General features: G+C 38.1%; 1 protein-coding gene across 2 annotated transcripts in view; it reads left to right on the top strand.

The window, feature by feature from the left end:
* Nucleotides 1-14,204, top strand: part of PREX2 (phosphatidylinositol-3,4,5-trisphosphate dependent Rac exchange factor 2) — a 183,184-nt gene that overhangs the window by 140,105 nt on the left and 28,875 nt on the right. For both annotated transcript variants that reach the window (XM_072852376.1, XM_072852377.1), the window contains one exon: nt 1,714-1,828. In XM_072852376.1, the coding sequence (XP_072708477.1) occupies nt 1,714-1,828 (115 nt within the window). The remainder of the gene's footprint in view (nt 1-1,713; nt 1,829-14,204) is intronic.

Genomic DNA, 14,204 nt, shown 5'->3' with positions numbered 1-14,204 from the left:
GGTTTTTTTTCCCATTCAGTTGTCTGTGCCTTCACACCATAATATCCTAACTTGGATTCAAGAATAGCAGAGAAGACATGTTTGTAAGGAAAGCTTCCTTACAAAAGAGCTTTCTAATATATTAGGTAGAAAAATGTTAAACCCTTCAAAAAGGGGAGAGCCGAAGCACACACTGTGGGATTTCCTGCCAGCACCCATGAGCATGGTGCCCGCAGTGCCTGTAAAGGCAGAACTGTGTACTCCAGCCAGTCCCGACAGATGACTGAGTTTCCCGGTTGGGTAATCTAATTGGATAAAACCAACTTTATGCCAGTAAAATAAGCAGTATGGATTATCAACTCTGTTTGCACTAACGTGCTATTATAAATGGAGTTCAGCAGATACTTTTGTGGGGGCTTTCTGGTGTGACTTAGCACCAAGGAAGTTAAGAAGCAAGTCTGACTGTTTAAATTTAATGTTTTTCGCACAGAAGTAGAGTTACAAACTCTGAAAGCACAGAAGGGGAGTGCAATTTGCATGTTCTTTCACAATGAATGAATTATTTATTAACTGGTCATATTAAGCAGTACAAGCAGAATTAATATTCTGTGTGCAGCTGAAGCTCTAAGACAGCAGTATGTTTCTATCAGAACTCTGCTTATTGCTTGCATTTTTTGATAGGGTGTTGAATTCTTAGAATGTGTATGGATTATTAAAGTGGCAATATTCCTAATTGTAAAATTTTTAATGCTTCTCCCCGGAAAAACTATTTCATGAAGAGCCTGTGTTTTATGTTATAATAAGGTTAACCTCTTAATGTGAAGATCTTGATTTTTCCAGTCCAAATTTTCTTGAGAACCTTCCAAACACTTGATTTGACTTGGCTAAAGAAAAGGTTAAACTTCCCTGAGTATCTAAATTACAGGGGCTGGTGGAATGTTCTTTTTTTTTCTTTCTTTTTTTTGAAAACTATTGCTAAGAAGTGCATCCCAAAATGGATAGTAGTTGTTAATTTTTTTCACCTTTTAATTTCTGTGCAATGATCGTATGAGAAGGACATATGATCCTTCCTTTAATGGAAGTCTTTGTTTAGTTCCTGAGTTCTTTCAGCAATGTTCATCCTTGCTTTGGTGAAGTGAATACAACAAAGGTGGACATAGTCAAGTATTTGACTTTAGAAACTTACCTGATCCCTGAAAAGGAGCTTATAGGGCATTTTCAGAGATCCAGAGAAGTTTGCTTTACTTGATCCAGAAGAAGGCATTCACATTATCAGTGGGAATAACTAGACATTCAAGTGCTCCACATCTCCCAAAATTGGGCTTCATTAAGAAGTTGTTAGGTCTCCCTCTGTGAAAGTAGCTGGTATATTAATCCTTTCTGTCCTCTACCCCAGCTCATTCTGCTGTTTTCTTCCAGGATATATCAGAACTAAAAAACCCATTTACATTCATAGGGCAGGAGTACTTTAATTAGAGCAACGTAACTCAAACTAGTGCTCTCCTTTATATTTTCCACAGGGCAAGAAATATAATTTTTCTTGTAAATGAAATCTTAAAGAGAGATCTGTATGAATTTGATGACATACGGAAACAGCTCAGCAATCCACAGTGGGGTCACAGCCTCAAGGTTAAAAAGTAATTCACTAGCGTGTGAACAAAGCTACAAAGAAAGCGAAGACTAAATATTTAATACTGATTTTTCTCTTCTCCATTCTCCTTTTTCTTTTCACAGCATTGGAGAGCATGGAAGGATATTATTACAGAGACAGTGTCTCAGTAGAAGAATTTCAAGCTCAGATTAATGCAGCCTCACTAGAAAAAGTCAAGCAGTATAACCAGAAACTACGGTGGGTAATAAACCAACATTCCTGCGATTAGTTTACCAAGTTCTGCTTTTCAACTCAGTTTCTATGACACATCTTTAAACTGCAGTGCGTTGTATGGTGGTTGTTTTTTGGTGCATGATTGAATAAGATCCAAGATTCATGGTTCTGACTTGTTTGATTTCTTCATTATTAAGTTACTTTTTAAAAAAATGTTTTCTCATGAAAGCTATAGCTGTAATTGCCTCCAGATTGTTGTGCTAATGCATATAGAAAAGGAAATGTCTACTTGATCACAAATGCAGTATCAGAATTGCTAAACATTATGATCTGATTTTGCAGACCATATTTACCTAATTTCTACAGACTAGGACTTAAAAAATAGTGTTTTCCTCAAAGCTGAGCATCTTCCTCCCCACCCCCCACCATACTAATGGGAATATAAACATATTTGAATACTTGCATCAGCTTCGGGCATGGGTTACAGAGTGCATACTTGCCAATATATGTAAAGATTATGCAGCTGTGTATTTCCGTAAATATTTCATTAAGAAGTTGCACATAAAGACAGAATTTCTGGTATACAAAATAATCTATTAGTTATGAAGTAAAATAATGAAGATGTATACATAGACCACCCTTGCATCACACTGTATCTGTGAAAAACACCTGTTTGAGTACACTTATTTGCACGTGAGTTGAAGAAAAAGAGTGCAAAGGACTGCAGTAAAATCGCATCTATTCATTTTTGAGATTCTTGAATCAGATGGAAACACTATCATTTCACTAGAACTGTTAGGTAGCTTTTAAAGGCAGCAGAGAACAGGAGTTTAAAAAAAGAAGTTAAGGACAGTGGAGAAGGGGAAAGAGGATAAATGAAGGCCTCTCTTTCCAATTCCTTCACCTGTTGGTCCACTCCTGTCTTTGGAAGGTTTTCTTCATAGATCTTGCAAAAGCATTTCTCTAGATTCTGTTTTAATCTAAGCACTACTATAGCAAAAGTGATTTTAAAGCCAGTTGTATTCAGTGAGTACTATTTCATTTTTTGGTGACATCTGTGTTGGTGCACTTCTATGTTAATGACAAATGTAGTATTTATTTAGTCTGTTTTCCACCTTCTTGTATTAGTACTTCCTATTTGGAAAAAAAAGTTCCTTCTGAGTATTTATTTGACAAGGCTTATGTTATTAATCAGTTTTACAGAAAGCTTTGGTCATGCCAGTCTTTGGCCTAGATGAAGTCAGCTAGCGTTGGAAAGAGATTTCTATCAGTTGGACAAGGCAAGACTTTTTGTGCTGTTCTGTCTATGAATAGGCCCAATTTAGTGCCTGTGAAAATCCTTAAAATAAATTCTTCCTGACTTTATGCTCTAGTGTTCCCTGACCTTGCTTACCTTGTGTGTTAGGACCTCCATTCATGCTGTGGCTCTAATGAGGTACATTCCTCTTATGGTGTTGTGACTCACAGCTCTGATCAGTTGCTAACCTCCGAGGCCTAGTTTTGCAAGAAGTTACTATGAAAAAGTTAGCATTCAACAACAATTACCTTGGGTAGCTCTGTCCAGTCACAAGAACAGGAGAATTTTGGATTTTTTTCCAGCCATCTAAAGTCTGATGAGAACATTCAGTAATTGACTTTTTTGTTTGCTTTCTGGTGAACTCTACTCAGTTCTTAAATGAGGCACAAACAGCTTCAGGAATTCACTGACATAATGTGAAGAGGAAAAACAGAAAAGCAGATGCTTCGTTCTTGTTCTGCCATTTGCTAGCCTGTGTAGGTGTTTGGCCAGGAGAATCTAATAAAGTAAGTACAGCAGCAGAAGATATTAACATTTGGGTAATTGCTCTAAAGAAGAACAAAAAAGTGAAATTGAATATTGCCTGGAGACATACGCAAGTGCAATAATACTATCTTAAACACTTCACATGGAAGAAATCCTCTGTGCAGAACCACCTAATCAGTAATAAAATAAGTCATTCAAGACACAGTCCATAAACCATTCTTTCTCCGTAGAAAAGGAACGCATTGCTTGCTTGTGAAATGACCATCTGATGACCATCTTATAATCTCTCCATTGCTACAGCAGCAGAAAGCAAATGGGAGCAACAGCAAAGGAAAAAGTAGTGGGAGAAGAGGATGGGGACTAGTGGGAATGAAACCACTGGTTGGCAGTGACACTGCAGCTGAGCCATCCGTTGATGAGAACTCTTGATACAAGTTCAGCTTCTCTTATTCCTGACGCATTTAGATAATAATGCCCTACTGTGAAACAGATGAGGCCACTTCGTTGTGTATGGTCCCACTTACAGACAGAGATGTTGGCCTAACTTGGGATGTACCCAAGCAGGACAGTAAAATTAAAAATGAGTAGTACCTTTGCTCAGCTACCTCTTAATTTCTTGTGGTAAAGTCTTGTTAAAGTTTGAGTACATGGAACATTTTTGAGGAATGTGGTGTCTTCTGAGTGAAAAATCTGATACTGATGTGTGCCTTAAAATAATTCATTTACAAATCATTTCTTTGAATGAATCAAAAGATGTATTAGTAAGTTTTTAGTGGATTTCAGGAAGGATAACCTTTATTCATCATATAAAGTCAAGAAGCAGAATCCTTGCTTTTATTGCAAAATTCATTCATAACTATGGAACTGTGACCAGCTTTTCCGCAGTATCAGAAGTGATACAATAAATCCAGGTGCAAAATTGTCCTCCTTGACACTGATTTGAGCATCGTAAGAGCTTCTGTCTTTCATGGTTCTTGCTTTGGGGCTTTTGCAAATACTACCTCAACTATGAAATAGTAATGATAAGATTATCATTTTTATGAGAATGCATGAAAGACAGTTGAAAATCGGTTATAGGATTTCATGCTTATGTGGAATGGAGAGAATGTCCCTCCATCTTCTGTAATAGACTTAACCCTAGCTATTTGAATCTAATTAATAATATAAGGGAACTTTTATTCTAAGGCCAGCTAAAGTTGGGTTTTTCTACAATTCCTGAGGCAACATCCCCTACCCCAGCAATATGTAGGAAGTCCTTTATTGGGATAAAGATGTTATTTTAAAAAAAATACAACCAATACCTAGTCTATGAAATTTCTGAAACTGCTGGGAAATCTTCAGCATCTGGCCCACGATTATTCTTAATCATGCTAGATTTCTTTTTCACACTCAGCCAGATTACACTTATTTTTCTAGTTCACCGACTCTGTTTCTCTGACACTGATATGGAAAAGAAAGTTATGCTCAAATTCTGATTGCAAGTTGAGCTTGTGCTAGTAGTTGCCAGCAATGTAAATTTAATCTCAACAAATTGTTTGCTAATGAGAAATGTGCAGTACAACCAAGTGAAAGTAATTAGGTCAGCAAAGATTTTAAAGATCTTTATTACTACGTGTTTGATAGCTCAGCAGTTGTCTTCTAATTTAGAAGAGGACCAGAAAGAACCTGTGTATCTGACCTGTACAGAGGCTGATGTTAAGTGAGCCCATTCTGTTTTCTCCGGCCCCCTGCCACTTTTCCCCGTCTTCCTCCTTTGGTACTCCTTGCCATTCGAATAGGCTTTTTCCATCCTGAATCAGTCCTTTTGCTTTTACAGATACTAGAGACCGTTTTGCTTCAACAGTGCAGGCACAATGGTATTTGAATCCATTTTACAATCCACTATTACAAATGCTGATAGGAATAACGAAAACTCACAAATGCACTATATTTACTTGGACTGCTTGGTTGGTTTAAGTATTCTCTTGCAAATCTTGAGTCATGTAATTGTACAAGCATGAGGGTAAACCTTAATTGTAATTTTTGAAGCATTACTGCTTTAAGAATTACTCAGTTAAAATACATTCCGTCCTTTGAATACGATTTTTATATTTGGTAAAGGTCTCTCTCCTGCAGAGTGAGATTCAGTATGGTAGTTGTTATTACGTTGCATAGAAATAAATCTTATGGTCATTACTGCGACCAAAAGATTGGTTGCAATGCAGGCCTGTTGGGAGCTGGGACAGACCCTGACAGACAGGTTAGCTGAATGGCCATAACTCAGCCAATCCTTGGACTCAGTAGTGACTGTAAGATAAAGCATTTAGTTGGATATGAGAACAGTTTTTATCCTCAGAGAAATCAGATTTTGGATTAGCTTCCTGCAAAAAGTAAGCAATTTTTTTCAAATGGACCTTGATGAGTGTAGGAATGACAACCTCTGTAATGTTTGTCCAAGTTATCAGAAATTTGGACTTGATGGCCCAGGGTGGGACTTTCAGTCTACAGTAGTAAGGAAGCTGCTCTTCCAGTCTTCCTTTCTCTGTGAGTATTTGACATTTTATCAGATTAGTCTTTTTTTTTTTTTTTTTTTTGGTCTGTGAATTCTCTGTCTGGGAAAAAATTGGGTCCCTCCTATGACATTCTGTTAAAATGCAGTTTTCTACAGGTGTGCCTGGTTAGCTTCTTAATCAGAAAAGTCTAGGCACATGTGCTCTTTAAGAGCTTTTTCCTGGACTTGTCTGTGCACACGAGGGATGTATCTCAAAGACAGAGAGAATGTTCAGGGCACAGATCATTCAGTGAGGTGCAGAGCTGTGGCTGTACCAAGTATGCTTCCAGCTTCTGGGTCTCTGCAGTATGCTTTGCTGCACATTGTTGACTGCAAGAGCAAACTATGGTGGAATATAGGTGCCTAAAACTGCGCATCAATATACCTGTTTGGATTCCAAAACTGTCTATGCAGATAATTTTCAGCTGATGAGAAATTAGTGAAGTCACTGGCTTTTAGATTCATAAGCATTTTTAATGCCTCTTCAGCACCTATGCTTGCATTTAGACATCTAAACACCTTTAAAATTTGGTTCCCAATGTGCTGGTGGCTTGGATTGGGAATATTCAGAGGGAAATAAGCAAAATAATAGATGAAGTTGAAGTTAGGAGAGCTCTACTTTCCCATAACTTTTATTTTATCCCCAGTGCGGCACTTTCTTGTGACACCCCTGACTATATGATGACCCAGTTCTTCACTCCAAAGATAGGATCATGCTGTGGGAAAGACAGCTGAGGATTGCTATGCATCCCCGCCGCTGGTGTGGGTGCTAATTACCACTGTGTAGTAATTAACTTGCCTGTGCATCAATAGACAAAGAAGGTCTGGAAAAAATGTTCCTTCCTTCCTGCCTACCATTCTGTGTGATTTGGAACTATTCTTTGAAGTCAGCTGTGTCCAGGGTTATTGGCAGCTACTTTTGTAGCCTGTTGTACAGCCGTAAAAGAAGAAAAATTAAAGCAAGCAGTAAAGGGAAAAGGCCATTTTTGTGGGTTTTTTCCCTATGTTGCTGCTTTCTTGGATATCGTTTTAGGAGGTAAATGCAAGTCTGTTACGCTAAGGAAGCAATTATAATCAGTGAATCTAATGACAAATGATTTAGGTAACTACCCTCATTACATTGAACATCTGATTACGCTGAATGTAATATTTCTCATTTTAAAGTGTTTCATTTACAATGTAACTTCAAACAGTTTCTCTGTCTGAAGCCTCCTGTATTTATTTTATGGCATAAGTGGCCCTCCACAGAATGATGGCAAATTTAATTTAATTCTTTATTCAGGGATGTTATAATCCATGAGGTTTTCATGTTGTTGGGTTTTCTTGTTTCTTTTAATTTTTAAAAAGACAAGAAAAGGAAACTATTTCTGCCCCTAGAATTTATGCAAGCATGGAACAAAATCTGTCTGAGGAATATAACATCTTTTTTATTTATACACGCACGTATACATGCACAGCAGCCTCTCAAGCTGCAGGCTTCTTGGCAGGCTGATGTTTTCCGTATCCTGTATAATTTAGTCAAGGCGGAAAATAGATGTGATGGTACTCATGGCTTCAGGCTGAACTAAAATTCTCTAATAGTTGCTTTGGTATAAATGACATACAATGACATAAAGGACATATCCACTTAGAGATAGTTAATTACTATGAAAGAAAGAGCTTGTCTGTCTCTGGAACAAACTGATGGGTCCTCAAGACAATACCAGTGTTATCACAAAGACCAGATCGTCTATCAATTCCTGTAATAAATGCATTAAAATCCACCTTAAAACTGGCAGATTCCTTCCCCCACTGTTTCCAGTGGAAAGCTTTTCCAAACCAAATTGCTCATGTGGTTAAGAAGCTTATGCTGTTTGTCCTTGTGCTGCTGTTGTCCTGTGATTTTAGTCTTACCCTCCTCTCCCTCACGTCTACCCACTTCAGTGAGCAACATGTTAATGAGCAACATTAACAGTTTTTGTCATTGCCATCAAATTCAGAAAAAGTAACCTGAGGAGAGTTACAGGTTTCAGAGAATGATTCTGTGAAAATATTTTCTTTTCGGTGCAGTGGGATATTTATAAAGCAGGTGAAAAACTGTTTTCCTGTTTTCAATACTAGGTATTTGATACATTGCTTTGTGTTTAAAGAAGTAACAGTAAAACTGGACTGCAATGCTACATACACAAATTTATCATGTATTTTATATCACTATAAAAATTGGAAATCTAATGCCTTTTAGATTTTTAGGATGTGGTTCCAAACGAACTAGGTACTCATGGCTGAACTCTCTCTAAATGCAAAATCTTTATGAAGGAGAGACTGAAAATTAAGCATTCACTCTGAAGGACATAACAAGGAAATAATAGCTAAATTTGTCTCCTGATGAACTTAATGAGAAGCATTTTAGGTAGAACAGAAATTAAGATTCATTGCATCTAAGTGAAGCAAGACCAGAGAGAGAATAGAGAGATCCTGAACAAAGTAAATTAAATTTGTCTAGCTGGTCTAAAAGATATTGCCAGCTGGCCTGAATTTAGCTTTGTTTTTTTTCTCCTGCAGTGCTATGCTCTTTCTGTGAGTGTAAATTCATTGTTTCTTTAGGCTTTTGACAAACTATGATCAGTATTTATTATAGGTAATGTTCTGAAATTGAAAATTATGTGTCTTGATAGATTATATATACTGAGTCTTTGCTCACTGAGGGGGACATCTGGTTCATTCTGCTTTCTTTATCCTCTGCAAATGCAGAGAACACGTATCCGCAGTGATCAGAGGTGGAGCCTTTTCTTTCACTCCTGGTCACTGATAGGAATCCAGCCCAAGCCTGCAGCTTGTACAGCTCGTAGCTGTAGTAGAAACCCTGACCACCCAATGACTATTTGGCATGTTGTCTTTTTTAACAGTGTATTCCATGTCTGGAATATCGGGAGCCAAAAAGGAGACATCTACTGCCTGAAAGGCAAACGTGGAAGCAATTAGTTAGTACTGATGGGTTCAGTGTGGATTTGGCTGTTGGATAATGATGGGAGAAGCAGAAAGGCAGCTGTAACTGGTCTGTGGCCCAAGAACTTCCCTTTCACATCACAAATAGGGTGGTTGCAAGTAATCTTGGAAGTAGGTAGAGATGCTGGAGACTAGATTCCTGGAAAAACGGGTTAAAAAGTAGCATGTGAAAAGTGGGCAGTGTTACATAGAGCAAATGGTATTTTTTTCCATTTTTTGTCATCCATGACTTTCTGTCTTCACATTTCTATGATCCCCTGCTGTGTGTTTATAAAGGTTTGAGAGTAGGGCTGTGATGTGCCTGCTGGGATACTAGGGCTGTTCCTTTGCAAGCATCCTTCTCAGTTTGCACCTCAGATACTCGTACTCATCCTAACACCAATTTCTCAACATGCCCTTTTCACAGACTGGAGAGAGTTTAAATTGGTGGGAGACCAGTAGTTTAGCCAGTTGCTGCAGGCTTGCAAGAAAATGAGGAGCACTATGAAGAATCAGCCCCTCTGTTTAAGAGTCCAGTTTTAGGAATTCGGTTTTCCAGGGTTGAAAGTCTGTGTCCCAGCTATGCTCCCAGTCTACTCCACTAAAGCAGAGAGTTGTCAAGAAAGCCCTTAAGTTTCATTTCTTGAAATTTTCTTAAGACCCCTCCCCACTGTAGGTAATTCTGTGCATAACTAAATCTAATTATTCTTCTCTTTTCTCTGTGTATTTTGCTTGTCTCACCTTACAGTCACATCCTCCTCCCTATAGACTGCACTGTTTCCCACAGTTCTGTTTGCTTACAGATATAGTAGAGACTGACAAAAGCTGGTTTGTCACTTTGTGCCCGGAGTAAGCCAGGAGTCATAGAATCATTTAGGTTGGAAAAGACCCTTAAGATCATCAAGTCCAACCATTAACCTGGCACTGCCAAGTCCACACTAAACCATGTCCCTAAGCACCACATCTACACTTCTTTTCAAGACCTCCAGGGATGGTGACTCAACCGCTTCCCTGGGCAGCCTCTTCCAATGCTTGACAACCCTTTCGGTGAAGAAATATTTCCTAATATCCAATCTAAACCTCCCCTGGCGCAATTTGAGGCCATTTCCTCTTGCCCTCTGGCTTGTTACCTGGGAGAAGAGACCGACACCCACCTCGCTACAACCTCCTTTCAGGTAGTTGTAGAGCGCGATAAGGTCTCCTCTCAGCTTCATTTTCTCCAGGCTGAACAACCCCAGTTCCCTCAGCCGCCCCTCCTAAGACTTGTGCTCCAGACCCTTCACCAGCTGCGTTGCCCTTCTCTGGACACGCTCCAGCACCTCAATGTCTCTCTTGTAGCAAGAGGCCCCAAACTGAACACAGTATTCGAGGTGCGGCCTCACCAGTGCCAAGTACAAAGGAAGGGCTTACTGAGTTGCTTACACATCAAATATGAATTACCCATGGTAAGTTCAGAGCCACATGGTGTTAAAATTTTCTGTTTTGCACTTCAGTTTGCACAATAGTTGTGAAAGGTCAGAATATTACTATGTATGCTCTTTGAGAATTTAAAATCATGATACTGTCATGAAGGTTTTCTCTTGTTACAATTAAACCTTTCTCTAACTACTAATGACACTGTACTTAGGATTGTATCACTGACATAGATGTTAGAACACATAATTCAAAATCACTAGGTCTTAGTGTGGGCTGAGAGGGTAATTATACTTGGTATTTTATCATTTATTGAGACTTACCATTTAGTGGAAAGAACATGTAAAACAGTTCTAGATTTGTTTGCTGTGACAACAAATAGTTTTCTTCAATGGACACTTTGTACTACAGAAACAATTGAATTTATATATGTATTTTTATATATATATATATATATATATATATATATAAAAATGTATTTCCAAATGTGTGTGTATACATATATATAATGTGTGCTATACACACGCTCACCTGTATAGTTAACAACCAGACGGCAGAACACAGGATTGTTATTAAAGAAATACAAAAGTATGTGTGCATGTATATGCAAGTACACAGAGATATTATTTATCTATGTCATAAATATGTGCTTTGTAGTTTGAGCTGAAGAAAAGAATTAGGGACACTAATTCTAGCACTTCCTGACTCTGCACCTCTGTACTGATATATCTTTTGTGATGTTGTTGACCATGCTTATCTACACGGTCTTGAATATCTTGTGACCAAGGGATTGAAAATCAAGTAGAATTAAAATATATTTCCATCCTTCTGTTGAAGACAGTAAGAATTTATTTATATTTATGCCACAGTGATGAATAAAATGTAAAAGACTAAATTCTTTTCTGCTATAACATCAAAGCAAAACCTTTCTAGAGCAGAACTCCCAACTTGCCTTTATTTAATGCCATAACCCAATTACGTGCCCTCCCCCCTCCCCCCACTCCAGTTACTTCTTTACTATCCTTCTGTTTCAAAGAAAAGATGATCAACATCTAGGATAACCCTATGGGCTTCCTGAAACAACAGACTGAGAGTAAGACTAGAAACTTGGCTTTGCTTGAATTATTTGCATGTACAAAGTTACTCAGGAATGCATGTGTCTACGGGTTTGGAGCCTCCTTAGGGTTCAGTTTTCAATATTTCAAATTTTCAGGATTTTACATGTCCAGGTCAATTTTGGAGGGTACCCTGTAAAACACTTCACTAAGAAAACATCAATACTTCTGCATCTCCTTTGTACTCAAGTTCTGGGAAAACATCTTGGGAAAGCATTCATCTTGTGTTACCTCATTCCAGTGTAAGGTTTCCCTGAGATACTTGTCCCATTATTTGCCATTGTTACATAGGGGATATCTTACAAAACACAGCAATAATCCCCTGTAGTTTTAATGCCTATTGCATTTTCTACCTTTTTTGAAATAAAGGCTTTTCTGCTCCAGCTTAGAGAAATTGTAAGGCTTTTAGAAGCAAAACCAGCATCACATTTGCAGACAAAGAACTATGATTTCATTCTGGTTCATTTCAAATGGATTAGAAAATATTGTCCAAATTGGGCACCATTCCAAGATTGCCATTAACTTTTCCCATAAAATATGATTAAGGACCTTAACAAGCATTTAGTAATTAAGTGAAGTGCTTTGGAAATTTATATGCTGTCCACAGTTTGTCATGTTCTGTAAAATACTGAAGACAGTTTTTATGAAAAGCAATAAAAATAAAGCACTTGAGAAACATCTGGGAGTGTTATCTGATTGTGGGGGGGGAATAGTTTCATTTGTAACAGGATATTTTGATATTTAAAATTAATGTTGTGTATAGTTGATTTTTGTTTGTTCTTTAGGTTAATGAATAATTGACTGAATTAATGGAGTAATTCCTGTAATTGTATATCCCATTCTAGTGTCCATGCTGTTTCGTTTTGTACCCTGAGTTGATTATTTTCCATGTACTCCATTAATGTGTGTACTGTTCTATATTTGGTTTCTGGTTTCATTTAATGCAGCTGAATTTGCTGAAATAACAGTGGAAAGAGAATGGGAATGCTGAACAGACTCTGAATGAAGCAGATTTTCCTGTGGCATGGCAGGAAAAAACAGTATAGGCTTTCAGTCTGATAATGTTGAGTGGATGGCAGGGGGATGCTTTGTTTTTTAGCTTTGCTAACAAAGAAAAAGGTTGGTCTGTTGCTGCTGAGCTGGCTTTTATGTGCCGTGGCTGCTCAAAGTGATTTATGAGTCATTTTCTCTGCAAACCTCTTTTCCTTCCAATAGTCTCCAGCTTCCTTTGACACACAGTACATTCTGGATTGTGCAACAGGCTTAATGGAATAACAGAACTAGATTAGCTTTGTTGTGCTTTCTGAGGGGATTAATTCAAACCTTAAATTTGGGAGAAGATGCTTTTCAAAACTGCAAAGCTGTGGGAAGCAAAATCTACTAGAATTAAAGGTGGCTGGATGTTTTTATTATTTTTATCAGTTATTCCAGATTATTGAAGAATAAAAGGCTATTCAAATCTGCAGTCTGCACCCCTGCCCAACAAGTATGTAACTATGTGAATAACTTCACTCATGGATAAAACCATAAAAAGCAGGGAGAGGGATTTTTATCCATGTATGTTATATGACTCAATGTTTTCATGACTGGAGGATCCAGGTGATCCTGTCATTTGAGAGTTGGGATGCAAAGATGCATTCTTTTCAGTATTTATTTTCATGTTTTATTGCAATCAGAATTTGGTTACCACACTCCATAGTTCCAGCCTGAGTCGTGGCTCAGCTGCGACCTTTAGTCAGGTCTGCTCCTTGTGCACAGGCATTGGAGCGGGATCGTAGTGATACCTTGAGGCTTCTGCTGGAGAATCTAGTTTTGTCCTACATGTTCCATAGTTCAGTGGCGTTTTTGTTGTTTTGTTTTATTTTATCCTTGGCCAGAATTGCTGCAGCGGTAGCTGTTGCCTGATTCTCACTGGATGCCTTGTCCAGCCAGGGAAGCCTACTAGGTGTTTCTATTTCCAGCTGCCCCAGCAGGTTTTAGGAGCTGTTCAACCAGCAGAATGAGTTTTGTGATCATAGAATCACAGGATGGTTTGGGTTGGAAGGGACCTTTAAAGATCATCTAATCCAACTCCCCCTGCCATGAGCAGGGACAATGTTTTTTTTTTCTTAAGCGATGCTGCAGAGGCAGAGAAACTGTGATCTTATCACAGATACATGCAAGATATTTCCTCTGCCTATGAGATGTTTAATGATAGCTCATCGGTGGTGAGCAATTAATTTGCTTATAAGGTAGAAAGAAAAAAAAAAAAAATCCTCTAGGGTTCCTGAGTTGAAGGAGACAGGAGAAGAGCTCCGTGCTTCCCGTATGCTCTTTGCTAGAGCTCTTTCTTTCTGGTGTTAAATAAGAGAAGTTTTCCTGTTTTAGGAGAGAAAGACAGCATGGAAGTCCTCTGTACAAAATATCAGCCTCCTTTGTGTCATACAGAAATTAGCAAACCTTTATCTTTTAAAACAGCACATGTTGCATTTGTCTATTTTATATAAATTTTTTATGGTACTATTCATTGGTAAGTGAAAGGTTATAGAGGGAACTGGGAGAATGTGGGTTGATGAGCTTTAGTACACAAGGGAGAAACCTGATACAGTAAGTATG

Source organism: Ciconia boyciana, chromosome 2, assembly GCF_034638445.1.
Source record: "Ciconia boyciana chromosome 2, ASM3463844v1, whole genome shotgun sequence".
In the NCBI taxonomy this organism is placed as follows: domain Eukaryota; kingdom Metazoa; phylum Chordata; class Aves; order Ciconiiformes; family Ciconiidae; genus Ciconia; species Ciconia boyciana.
The sequence above is the reverse complement of the archived record's forward strand: the minus strand, read 5'-3'. Positions and strand labels throughout refer to the sequence as shown.